Source organism: Hyposmocoma kahamanoa, unplaced genomic scaffold, assembly GCF_003589595.1.
Source record: "Hyposmocoma kahamanoa isolate Upper Pololo Valley unplaced genomic scaffold, ASM358959v1 93, whole genome shotgun sequence".
Lineage (NCBI taxonomy): Eukaryota > Metazoa > Arthropoda > Insecta > Lepidoptera > Cosmopterigidae > Hyposmocoma > Hyposmocoma kahamanoa.
In genome coordinates, this window is record NW_020654810.1 from 8,960,490 (window position 1) to 8,974,997 (window position 14,508).

Below are 14,508 nucleotides of genomic sequence, written 5' to 3' on the forward strand. Positions count from 1 at the left end.
TTATAATATTGAGATAATATTTGCTATGCTACAAAATTATATTTGTGGAATTTCTTATTTAGATCGGAAGGATATTTACTGTTGTATTGTTTTTTTTTTATAATAGTGTGCACAATGATAAAGATTTCTTGGACAGTGTAGGTAGGTCTTAATAAGGATATGTGTTCTAGTTGTTTGGTTTTTAGGGCAACTCGCGTAATACTTACAAAAATAAAATAATGGTAATTTACATGACATGTAGTCTAAATCGGTTTTCTTGTATTTCTACGTTAAATAAATGAGAAGTTCAAATGTATTTACACAGTTATACTGTGTTACAATGTTAAAGTTGTACTTAATTTACATGTATAGGTATTTCCATAATACCTATTAGATTGGAATGTGATGTAGCAAAAATGTTACGTTATCTGTTTTCGATTTATTGAAGCGTTTAACCTCGAACCTCTTAAACAGAACCCAATTATGCGGAATAAAATTGAACGCAATTATGCGGTTAAATTGTAATAGCAAAGAATACAATCTATTTACTGAATAAAAGTGGAATGTAAGTGATTTTTATTCGTTGTTTTCTTCTCTTTCGCTTTTAGTAGATTTCGGTTAGGTATATCTTCAACAATAGCTATGGTGAAAGTGGATAGTAATGATTCTTTTTTAGATAGTAAGTAGGCTAATAATGTATTCGATCTGTATAGCTTTATGAATTTTGAAGTTGATATTATTGTTGATTTATAATTAAACGTTTTTGCCTTATCTTTGTATTTATATCTACACGTTCTAGTTTGTCGGAGATAGCGGTATTTTATCTACATTTGAATAGTGATATTGTAGCTATATCTAATACAAAATACGTTTTATTGACAAAATTTCAAAGTTTAAAATTGGTAGTGTTCCAAGTAAGCTATATAAACTTCTAGAAGTATGTGTAAACGAAGAGATGAGAATATGAAAACATTTTCACATATACGAAATTATCCAGTGTAGCGAAATCAAAATAATAATTGCAAATTAAACTTCGTTCTTATCGTAATACCTGAAGGTAATTAACTTAGTAATTAAAATACTTAAACAATAATTAAATAACTAGAGCTGCACTTCGCAGGAGGTATAAACTTTGTAAATAAGGACATTAATATTGTTAGTAACTTCATTTTAAAAAGTTTTTTTATGTAAATGAGCATATATACTTAATTTCTGTTCCATTTCAAAAGTTTTATACTTACTTGGGCACAACTTATTTATAATTATAAAGTAATTTACCTACCATTTAATACTCAATTAGTGTCCTCCCATGTATTCCATCCAACAAAAATAGGCCTAATAAATTCCATACATTAATTAAATGCGTTCCGGTTCCATGTAAGATCTAATTAATCTATCGAGGAAGTAAAAAATAATACAATTACAACTTTAATTGATAGAGCACTGGAGTCATTGCACAGTCGAGGTCGCGGAGGACCGTGGTTTGTCCACAGGGCACACTTTACACGACCTTTTTCAGGGTTTGTTTCACTTTGGGGTATATTAGAAGTTCGCTCGAAAGGTTTTATTAGTGTGGGGTAAAGGCACGCTAGACGCACGTGCGGGCCGCGCGGGAAGACTGCGTGGCGGTCGCGGGCCGTGGCGCGCTTCGGAGGGGCGCCGCGCCTCCGTCGTGTTACCGCCAACCGCCGCACGACGCCGATGGCGCTGCGGCGCACCCGATGCAATGCTTTGCTTGTTTAGCCCAACGAGTCCAACACATCTACATGTAGAAACTCGGGGCTGCCTTCGAGCACCGCTCCAGACAACAATGCTTCGGAATATCTGGACTCTTTGTGCGATGCACTCTAATCTCCACTTCAACTTAGTTATTTTGTTGGTACAAGTTTGAGCACTAATTTGCAGTCAGTTTTCAAGCCTTTCAAACTTTTTTAATTTTAATTTCACGTTTTCTTGAGATATTCTGGTTATTGGTGCTGTAGTGATTGCAGTTTACAGGAGTTATGCCTATAGCTTTAACGAGTTAATATCACAACAAAAATATTCGTCAATGTCCGTAGCATTATTCAAGGAATCAATTCGACGTTATTCAAACATTGCCTGGGTTTGGATCTATAGTCCCAATTCAACATTCATCGCTAAAGACGCATTGGTATTCTGATTGAAAACTATGTGACTACGTGTGTATTATACGGGCAATGGTAATTCTAGGAGCATAACACCGTTTTATTACATTGATACTTACTAGACTTATAAGTAATAAAGTCTAATAATATTTTTTTCAATTTATATTTAGAAGCGGTGTAAGCTGCGTGCTTCCTTTCCAACAAACTCAATCTATAAAAACCACTTAAACCCTATATAAAGATCGACAACAAGCACATAGAGAAATTCGTAACGTCAGCCGACTCGATCTTGTAACTCTATTGGAAGGAGCAGTAGCCCCGGTTTGGCAAATAGTCGCTGGTTCGAGTTCAGTCTGATTGAATGAAATTTTCTTTGCGTTTCTTCTATTTTTGTATCAATTATAACAACAAAATAGTGGAGAATTTTCACAAAAATATATGATTATCATGGCAGTAAAAATATAATGATATTCAATAAAATAAACCTGTTTCAGAACTACTAACATAATTTTGTATCGCAGCTATGCGTAGATCCCACCCAATAGTGGTATCTGATTCGGTGAGAAAAGTAAGCACTGGTAGCTAAATAATTATGACCTTTTTATAAAAAGAAACCAACCTCCAAAATTTGTGAAATTACCTATATCTACTCGCCATTTTTTTTGAAATCGGTTAACGGAAATTAGGTGCAATCCAATAAACCGGATTCATGTAATTTGCTACAGAGGTGGTATATTTTCTTCAAATTTGAATGGGCCCGGTACTTACCCTCTTTCTAATAAAAAAGAATCACCGAAATCGGTTCACAAATGTTGGAATAATCGCGTATCATACACACAAAAAAGAAAAATATATTTTCTGTAGTCGAATTGAGAACCTCTTCCTTTTTTTGAAGTCGGTCTAAAACTGACGAAAGTAATTTTATTAACCTCTAATTGTGAAGTCATTGGCTTTCGATTAGCTATATTATGAATCTATTTTAAGAAACATTACAGTAACGTAATGTACGAGAGGCTATAAACGTTTCCTTGTAAATGTTCTTTAATTCCCTCAACAAGAACCCTCTAAAATATTTGAAATGATGCAGAGCGCCCGACATAGACAGAAACCACAATGAGAAGTCAACAATTTCCCTCTCTGTCGCACTCGTAGTCAAAATAATAGATTGGTAGAGTAGACAGACTGACAAAGTGACGTATTATAGGTAATGTCGATGAAATGTTTGTAGCGGTCAATGAGCTCTAGCAAAGACCGATCTGCAATTTTGTGACAAATTTGTTAACTGAGCTTACGAAATCAGGTCAATTGTTAAATTATAAATTTTGTCGCTTTTGAGGATTCCGTACACAGATGCTGGAAATCCGTATGAGGGTGCGTAACACTAGCGCACAGTGTATATATTATCCGTCTATAATAACATCACAATAATCATCTACCTTATATGATTGGCAAATGAAAATGCAATGAAAATGTTTGGTATTTCATTCGTATATTTTTTGTTTATGTGTCACGCGACAAATCGGCATTTGTGAACCGATTTTGATGATTATTTTTGTTTTATTGGAAAAAGGGTACCACAATATTAGTCCCATTTAAATTGGAAGAAAATATTCCACCTCTGTGTGGCAAACTAAGGAATGAACCGGTTTCGCATACATTCCGGTAACCGATTTCAATAAAGCAAATTACATTATATATGCAATTCCACTAACTTTTGAGGTCGGTTTTCTTTATAAAAAAGTTACAATTATTAACACATAGCTCTATATTTTTCCTAGAAATCATTAAATGCACCAAACTTCGTTGTCTTATAACAAGGATTCATCATCATCATCAACCCTATACGTCCCGCTGCTGGGCAGATCCGTGCCTCTCAGGCGGAGGTTTAGGACATAGTCCACCACGCCAGCTCAATGCGGGTTGGGTTCTTCACACGTTTTCCGAGTGTCGTGGACTTTCTTCGACATGCATCATGATATTGTCCTTCACCAAAAAGTTGATGGTAAATTTCAAATTAAAATTCGCACATGAACTCCGAGAAACCCAGCGGTGCGAGCTCGGATTCGGACCCACGGCCTCTGCTTGAGAGGCGATAGGTTCAACCAATAGAACGATTACACAGGGCGATATTTAGCAGCGATGCAAATGCGATGCAGCAGTGGTGCAGTCATTAATCGTCTACATTTACACTCGCGCGCGATTTTAAGTAGCTGTGCAAACGCGATGCAAGCGCGCGACTGCTTCGATACAAACGCGTGATTGCATCGCTTCACTTGGGATTTACAGGCAATTGCATCGATGCAATCGCGCGTTTGTATCGAATATATGTTGTTTAAGTCTCATATGCTTGTAATTTCACCAGCAGCCTTACCCTTTAAAACTGGAGCGCAATAAAGCTCACATTACTGCTTAGTAGCAGAAACAGGTAAGGTGGCAGTACTTTCCTGGACGAACTCTTACACAAGGAGCTCTACTGCTACCAAAAATATGCATGTACGGGACTGTCAAATTTATATGGAAGTAGACAAGACCTCGTGTGTACAGAATTAGTTAAACAGTATATATACCCACTAGCTGGAGACCGCGACTTCGTCGTCGTCTGCGTAGAATGAGTACTTCGAGTAGCCTACTGTACTTTAATAATTTTCATAGTTTTATTGATTCTCCATACAAAGTTTCATCCCCTGTATCACGCCCTTTAAGATTTATTTTTGTGACAAAAAGTAGCCTATGTCCTTCTTTTAGGTTCCATCTATCTCTATACTGAAATTCATCAATATTGGTTTTATTTTATTGGTTTAGTTTCGGATTTATAATATTAGTGTATGATATGATATGACACACTACTGGTATGATATGACACACACGCACGCACACGCACACTCACTCTCTCTCTCTCTCACACACACACACACACACACACACACACACACACACACACACATATATACACACACACACACCCCAACACCGACACACATCATGTAACTTTACATATATTCATTCCACATTTTTAAGACTGGCTGTATTTTGCTGCTTGTTCGTTGCTTATAGGTTAACCTTAATTATTTATGTAGCAGTTTTAAATTTACCACAGAATTTTTGTTTTGTTTCCTGATTTTCAAATTTGTTCCGCAAAGGGAGACCTGGTATCTCATAATACAGAGTTTACCTAGTTTGAGCACCAGTCTTCCACAATAAAAAGTATACACTGTATTTTATGTACTAGATATAAGTTTAACTGTGGAAGAGAATAAATTCATTATTATTATTATTATAGTGTGAAATGGAAATGAAAACTAGTTTTTTCTGATCCTTTGCAGGTCCCCTGAGTCAGCCGTAACCATGGGACCTCTAAACCACCCGTAACGTTGGTTTGTTTGAAAAAACAAATATACACAATTAAGATTCGGATGGAATAGTTTCATTTCCAATAGATAGTGTATTTGTTTTCGGTAATATTTGTTACATTTTGAACCCCGATTTAACTACGTACAGATAGAATTCAATTTTTAATAACGACGATCACGACGAACGAGTTTCAGCAGTCAGAGTTGTTATATAGTCCGCATATATAATAATACATTTCTGAGGTTGAACCGATCAATTTTCAGAAAAATTGCAAAGATATACGTCCTTAATCCTTACGTTCATAAATCTTTTTGTCTCATTTTTGAAACCGTAACATATATTTAGGCATCATAACGACACAAGTTTAACTTTGGTCTATCAAGACGTGCTTCGATAGTAAATTTTAAGCAAGTATGCTTCATCTTTAACCTCGTATTTATTTACGATCAGTTAAGATAGTGTTAAAATGTTTATCTAAATATTATACTTACGGTTATAAAAAGTATAGATATCACTACATACATTTGGATCCGATTTATTGTGAATAGGATTTCCCCGAAGATTTATTTCAATTCAATATTACATCGTAGAGGGGAGCGTTTTGTATTCAGTCTGTGGGGATTACTGCATTTAAAAATAAACTAAATTAACAAAGAACATTATTTATTTCATTAAATTAGACATCAGTATATAGTGCCGTCATTTTCTTACTAAAACCAATTTAGATTGATTGATATACAATCAACTTAAAAAGTATAATCACAATTAAAAAAGGTAAAAAAGTACCGTTTGAATTGCTCGAAATTGTAATGATAGTAATAAAAAATCCAATTTAATATACTCGTAGAAGCAAAAACATGCTTTTTCAAAATCAATATGGGTCTATCATAATAGTATCTGATTATATTTTAAAGTATTTTCCTTTTATTTTTAAACACAGCAATGGAAGAAACCAATGGTCGATATATGCGATACTGTTGGTGTTTTTTGATTGATGACGTGTTGTTTTACCTTATGGCGGTTAGTTTTAATGTGATTTTAATCATATTGAATTTTTCGACATCATCTTACACCTGTAGTCTTGAATTTCATAAAATTGATGATGATATTTTAGTAATCGAAACTTTATTTATCTATATCGATCAATTTGTTTCTGTTTAGTATTTACATTTTTAGTAATGGGTACGGTTACAAAATGTTTTTCAATAAGAAGCAAGATAGGAAAACTTATATTTTTTCTCTGAGTTAACTACACGCAGAAGGCTGTTGATGCCCTTTGTGTGCAATTTAACAATGCGTTTAGGATGCTGTTTTGGCTCCCCCAATTCTGCAATGCGTACGGAGTTTTCGCGGAAGCGCGTTGTGATGATTATTATGCCATCATCAGAAAATGAATAGGTTCCATCGCATCGACGGCATCTTGGAGGTCATTAAGGATAAACCACTTTGTCCGTTTTACAGGCATTGGATCGGGAAGCATACAAATGGCTCCCGAAAATATTTTCATATCAATTGCAATGTTCATAACAATTATGGTGCCACTTAGTGCTTTAAATCGCGAAGATCTGAGGGCCACTGCCACTGCGCCCGTCACCCTGAGTCATCAGTTGACAAGTCTTATGGACCTGGCATTTTACCAGCAACCTTACCTTATAAACTCGAACGCTCACATTACTGCTTGGCGGCAGAAATTGCTAAGGTGGTAGTACTTCCCTAGACGAACTCTTACACAAGGAGCTCTAGTGCTACTAAAATAATTACATATTTAGTAGCAGTAGAGCTCGTTGTGAAAGAGTTCATCCAGGGAAGTGATGTTAAGCTTGTCACATGTACATGGTACTTGTCAACTTATGTCTCAGGGTGACGAACGCAGTGACAGTGCCATTCAGATCTTTGCGAATTAACGCTCTGAATGGCATTGCAACTGTCATGGACAGGCGTGTCACTTTTTTTATAAAACGAAGTGACGGGATGAACACATAACATAACAGGCGCACGACTTGTTCGTCCCGTAATATATTTTAATATAATTTTAAGATTTTACGAAACTGTATGGATTAATCAGTCCGCAATAAAAAGTTTACTATATTATATTATTTTATTGCAGAATTATTGAAGATACTCTGATCGCTCATATGGTATGGTCTGCTATATAAATTTATTATAATGTTGTTACGCTTCAGTTTTTGCTTTTAAATGCCTATAATTCAAATTTTGTTATCTACAACGATGCATTCACAAATAAATACTGTGTTAACGGCCTTTGATGACATTTGAAGATTACGGACATACCTAAGTTTACATTTCCCATTTTAAACAAGATAATATTTAGCGTACAACATTTTTTTTTTCATACCTTATACATATTGTAGAGCTTGTAGGCTCGGTGGTGGTCTTCTGGACAAGCAGTGGCTTCCATTTGGAATAGTCTTTACTCACAATATCCCAAATATATCCGTCCATTCACAGAGTCCTGTACTTCTAACATTAATGCCAACTTCTTAAATGCTTATGATTTCACAACGTGCATTGCATTTTGATACCTATGACAAAAGTTACACATTTTAATTAAGTATGATTTAGCGCAACCAATTCTTAGTTTTATTCGTATCATCATTTATTATGACAGACATAATGAAACTTTTTCATAGAAAATAAATACTACAATTAGAGGCTGATTACGAAAAATATAAAGAGGTCATAATAGAAGCCGTCGGTAATAATCAGAAATTTCTTTCCTTAGTAAAATAGAGTAGATTTGATCATAGATGACAAATGTAAAATTTCATTAAAATACAATGTGGATAATTTAGAAATATACGCCTTAATAATTTATTATGCTATATTCTCTACTAACGTGTAAAAGATGCAATATTAATAGATTTTAACTTTTCTGAAAAATTATTTATTATTTTACATGTTTAACAAGAAATAATACGAGTATAACTATTAATCGGTAAGCGATAAAATTAATAGAAAGTATTTATTGTATACATACAGTATTTATTAATAATTAAGTAAACTTTAGAAGTAAAATAATGGCACGGAAGTGTAGAAAAGTTGTTTACTTTGATCGTTGACAGTAATTACAGGAGATTTATCAATGGCGTGCGCGTGAATAATGCTGAGCGTTGCCGGTGAGCTGATGGCGAGCGGCAAACGGAGCCACGTGGCCGGCACGCGGGTCGCGACCGGGCGGCGCGGCACGCGGGACACTTCGAACCGCGAGGGAGCACCCGCCGGAAACCGAGGTGTACCGGGGCTCCTCGAGTACAGCGAAGTGGCGGCCCGCGGCGCGCCGGCCCGCGCGCCCCTCCCCCCGCGCACCGCACATGCACTGGCTCCGCAGCCTACGTCTCCGCACCACCACTCACCCCGCGTACTATGTTTGCCTTAATCGCGAATTAAGGTCCCAGTAATGTTTTCTGTTAAGCTTAGAGCTTAATTTGACGTCATTCATTACTGCTCGCATTTCTAAACTCTCGAATTTTTGCACTGCAGAAGCTTTCAATTACTCCGGCCTAACATTCTTCCGAGTAACTAAAAATTAAATAGTAATTTGAGGCCTATAATATAACTTAAAATGATATTGTTGTAAAGTAGCTATTCGTTATTATTGCGTTTTCCTTAGGTATATTTTGATTGTTCCTTTGAAAAGGGTGGTAGCAGGCCCGGAAAACACCCTTTCTTATAAATGTCTGTACAGCAATTTTCCTCAATCGCAACAGAATAGATATTGTCTCACCATTTGTTACGGAAGTGGCTTTTGGGGTATTGTTTGTTATTACAAGAATAAAAATAAACTTATTGTTACAAATAAAAATATAATAAGGGATCTTGGAGACTTTTATGATCCAAGTAAAAAGTAATCAAGGAGCAATTAATTACTAATTACTTAGCAATATAAGTTACAGAAGATGAAATGGTTTCTTTGTTCTTGTTTAATGTTCGTCAGTATTTTTTTTTCTAAACCACTCCAATTTATAGAAGTAAAACTTTTTTGTGTTTCATACGCATTCAATGTGATTTTTAATTATCGTGCAATTATCTTATAAAACGTAAAGTTTACTCAACATCGACATTAATAATAGAGTTTACAATAAACCGTTACGTTCAAGTTCTTCCTATTTAAAAACTTTATCTTCCTTCCTCCTGCTGGAGTTTAAAAAACTAAAGAACCTATTGCTAAAGAATCGAAAGACCGTAATTTCTCACAAGCGGAACTCGCAAATAGGTATTAAATACTAATTTCTTCTGTTAGGCATGTGTGTACCAGCATGTGAACTGAGAGAAAAAGTTGTGACTTTTTCATAATTAAATTATAAGATTTGACAGTTTCACAATATATGCGTGATACATTGGAGATTTTTTAGTCTTAAGCACTGAGAATTTACCTAAAGTGAGCTATAGATGTGATGGTGTAATACTAACTTTAGTATGTGTTGACTTTTCATCAAAACAATTATAGAATTTTATGTATTCATATACGTTTATATAGCCTTACTACTTTCCATTTAAAAAGTTTCTCATTGTTGCTATCTGGTGGTATTTAGACATAGTAGGTATCGCACCATACAACTGTGCGCTACGGGGATAAAATGACGGGACTTTACGTAATTGTTTACATTCTATTGTTTACTGTAAGGTGTGAATTCGTCTGTGTATCTTATGATATCACAAAGAAGTTAGTGACAAATATGACGTCGTGACATCAATGTGGGCGTTGATTCAAGTTTGACGAAACAGGAAGGTGTCTTTCCAACTGGATAACAAAACTGAAAAACAATATGCATAAGACAAGTGTAGCCAGTTACGAGAGTCAGTAAAGGCGTGTACGTATTGATAGCCGTCGGCAAGTGTCTCCCACGCCGAAAAAGTGGTCCTCGCGTATCGTGTGGACTAGTTGCGGTAGATCAGAGTGGCGAGTGGGTTGTTCTATTTGTGGTGACAGGAGAGGCGTGGGTGCCGCTGCCGCGTGTGCCGAGCTGGAGTGGCAATGACCTTGACACTAAGCGAGTGGCCTTGGGTAGCACGTGGCGGCTGACACCCGCTGTCTGTTGTCGGAACGCCGCCTTTCCCAGGGGAGCCTATTGTGGACATACCCTTCAACAAATGCTCCGATATTTACGATAATAGGTTCTTACATAGATATGTATACATGTTGAATATTTGGTTATTCCCGTAGTAAAGATTGATACCCATATGTAGGTTTTAAAAAAATTGCAATGAGTAATTCTAGCTATTATCTGTGCATTGATATGATATTGTAGAAATAAAAAGAGATATTAATTTCTACTTATGTCATTATCGAAAAAAGTATAATTGACATCATTAGCTATAAAAAGTTATGTTCCCTGACGAGTTGTACTTATCTCTTGATCGTATAATTTTGTTTATTTTTGATAAACGATACAATTTGTTAACATTGCAGTTCATAGATATGTTTCAAATATAAAATTGTGCCCTTCTTGTCATTTTGAGTATATATTCGTAGCAGGCCTACGTCGTAGAGGATCTACGACACGTTTAGAAATTGACAGAAGGTTAATTTTATTGAATTTTCTTTTTGAAAATTGTTGAAAATTGCGAGGGTATATCCATTGTAAGATATTGTGTGAATGGGTGCGATTCAGAGCGTCGGCGACGTGCGGCAGCGTGTCGAGTGCGGTCGCCGCGGGGCGGCGGCGGCGGCGAGCGGTAGCCCCTCGCCCGACCGATACGTTTACGAGCCGACACTAACTTTAAGTGACCCCGCCGCACTCGTGCGCCACAGCCTTGTTTATATCCCACCTCAATGAAAATAAAAGCGATGACTTTTCCGCAAGTTTCCTTACAAGTGAAAGTATTTTCAGCTGATTGACGCGCTCGTGTTCCGGGGTCTTTGGCTTATCTTTTTGCTTGCCTGTTGCTTCACCAATGTCCTCTGAAGTGCATTGTATGAGTACAATAAGCGTATGTAACGACTTTTCAAAGAGTTCAATGATTTTATAACATACAGAAGCACTTCCGTTATTCTCTTGTAAGTTGGTTTATTATCTCGTAGAAACCACAAATCCCACCCATAACAATGCTGCTAAACAAGCAATCACACATGACGATGACGCACCACGTGCCGGAGATAACTTTTGCATAATACGGTCGTAATCTGACTCGGAAGTCGTAGGTTAGTTACATGCGATTTCATCGGAGCATCAAGTGAGTCAGTAATACGAAGGTGAGCGAGGTGGCAGGCGCAGGCGAGGCAGGTGTCAAAGAATGCGTGCAGCGCCGAGTGGCTGTGTCGGAGCCGCAGGCCGCTCTCGTGCGCCCGATAGCCGACATGAATGAACGCCGACTCGCTTTTTATCGCCACCTCGTAAGCGACGCTTTAGCTTCAAACACCTGTAATTTGCTTGTTTGTGATTGTCAATCACAATGACCGAGCTCCGCCGACGATACAAGTCGCGTTCGAATTCTCGGCGTTCTTGTCTGACGTTTAACTCAATGAAGTGATTGACAGTGTGTGTCGTCATTGGGGTTTGTAGCATCTGAACCCTCATTGTTATGATTTTGTATCATTATGATTTGATGTATTAATTAGCTTATTCAGTGTTATTGGTGAGCTCCAGCTCCAACAATCTTATAACGATTCTCTTCATAGTAGTTCTTGAAATGAAATCACACGTATTAAGATTTAACCGTTCCAGACCCATAAGTTACCTAACGGCTCTTATCTGAACAGCCGTTAGAACTTTTGGGTCTATAGGTAATTAATCTATACTAAAATTTTATAAGTATTATTAAACTATAAATATACTTAAGTTTAAGTTCTACTTAAAGGCTACGAATATAACATTTTAGATTCATATGGGTGATCGGACTGGTTCTGGTAGCAGCAAGTTCGAGAACGAGTAGCCTCGAGATGTAATTAATATCGTGTTGTTTATAATGACTGCTGAATTACCCACATCGATATTGAGGAAGTCGATTATTAACCTTAGCTATTACCTATTACGTTTACCTTTGGTATAAGTACCAGGTTGTCCACCTCCGATTAGAAATGTAACTCGTTTTGTTTTTGCTATTTTTATACATTATTATTTTATATTTATATTATATCGTTATTTAAGTGGATGATGTTAATTCTTTTATTTTAAAGGTTTTATGCCAATTAAAACGATCGCTTGACGAGGAAAGGCGATGAGTGCGAATTTTTTCAGATAACTACAAATAAAAGAATATCGTATGTAAGACGTAATTGGTATTAAATCCTGACAATACACACTATATTGTTAAAAAAGAAAAAATATTTATTTAGTCTCAACTTTTTGTAACAAATAGAAAGCCCACACACAAAAACGAATGCCATCATTGTAACTTTTTTTATAAAAAGTACTAACCTCAAAAGTTCGTGGAATTACATCTATTTGCCATGTTTTATTGAAGTGCGCAAAATTCATCACCTAGTTAGCCACTCTTAGAGCTGGAATATTCCCTTCAAATTTAAATGGGACCAATAAAAGGTACACTCTTTTCAACAAAAGAGAATCATCGAAATCGGTTCACAAATGCCGGAGTAATCACGTAGCATACACGCTTCCTATTTTGTAAGACGGTTCAAAATTCAGTACTTTTTTTTACGCACGCTTTGTGTTTAATTAAAGGAAGGACTGATTTTAAAACAAGTTTGTCCATGTATTACGGTTACGGATATTCATTGTTAAAATAGGGCGTTACTATAGGACATACTATAGGACAGTAATTCATCATTAGAGAATAGGATACTCGCAAACATTGAACAGACCAATATAGAGTCTAGTTTTTCTAATAAAATATTCTAATATTTACATTAATATTACATATATTTTGGAGGCTTACAAATTTATTACGAAATATAAGCTTCTTTATATACCACTAACTAACCGAAACTAATACTATAAATGAACACAAATTACAATTCTAGATAACTTCATTTAGTCCGCATTCAATGGTGATATATGTTACTTTTATAATAAAATATCCAACTTAATTAAAACAATAGATAAAACTATAATAGACAATAATCAACTTCAAGAACTTCTATTATGTTAATGTTACCATAAATTTTGGACAATAATTAAATGGTATTCATTTAATGTAATAAATTATAAAGCTGTAGGAATAAAGTAGAAAAGTTACAGTTATTAGTTAGTATATTTAAGATTTATTGATAATTCTACACATTGGTTTTATGGAATATGTGTCATTTGCCTTTCTTACTACGCCGTTTTGAGGTATCATATAAGGACTACTATGTTATTTAAAATCTTTATAAAATTTATATGGTGGAGTAAATAGAATTGAAGTAAAGCTTGCCTTTAAGCGTAGTTTTTTTTTCATATAAAATGTAAGTGCGCATTTCACCTCCATCTCACCTGATGGAAAGTAACGGTGAGGTCGACGATAGAGCATGCACATCTAAATAATGCCTATTTACTCTCGCCTTGAAAAGGCCCGAGTTATTTATTATTTATTTATTATTATAAATTATGGCAAATCCTAATTTGATGACACAAAAATGTAAAGCGTAATGATTAGTTATTAAGTTTTAAGATGCAAAATGGTCTCCTCTCAACATTAAAAAAGAATAATACAAAAATTAATACAAAATCTATTTATTTGTTATCATTAGATATTTAATTAAAAAATGTACATTCTACCCTATTGGTAATTTGTCACATTGCACTATCTAATAAATAAAACGTATATAAATAGTAGCAGTAGAGCACTTTGTGAAAGAGTTCGTCCAGGGAAGTACTGCCTTACCTACTTATTTCTGCCGCCAAGTCGTAGTGTGAGCATTGCAGCGTTTCGGTTTTGAAGGGCAAGGGTTCTGGTGAAATTACAGGCACATGCAACTTCTCAACTTATGTCTCAGTGTGACAGGTGCAGTGGCAGTACCCCTCACATCTTTATGATTTAAAGCTCTAAGTGGCACTGCAACTGTTATGGACAGGCGAGACGCTTACCACCAGGCCCACACCTTATTCGTCCCGTCACTGGATATCATAAAAAAAAACGTAAATTTATGTTT

At 35.7% G+C, this 14,508-nt stretch overlaps 1 protein-coding gene across 6 annotated transcripts in view; it reads right to left on the bottom strand.

Moving 5' to 3' along the window:
• LOC113237431 (TOX high mobility group box family member 3-like) overlaps nt 1-8,744 on the bottom strand; it is a 36,230-nt gene extending 27,486 nt beyond the window's left edge. For 3 of the 6 annotated variants that reach the window (XM_026473892.1, XM_026473895.1, XM_026473891.1), the window contains exons 1-2: nt 8,525-8,743; nt 7,813-7,999 (exon numbers count right to left, since the gene is read on the bottom strand). In XM_026473892.1, the coding sequence (XP_026329677.1) occupies nt 7,813-7,875 (63 nt within the window). In that variant the 5' untranslated portion in view covers nt 7,876-7,999; nt 8,525-8,743. Of the gene's footprint in view, nt 1-1,261; nt 1,616-7,812; nt 8,000-8,524 lie in introns of those variants that run through there. The other 3 variants (XM_026473893.1, XM_026473896.1, XM_026473894.1) reach the window with 2 other exon arrangements.
• Nucleotides 8,745-14,508: the final 5,764 nt, after the last annotated feature.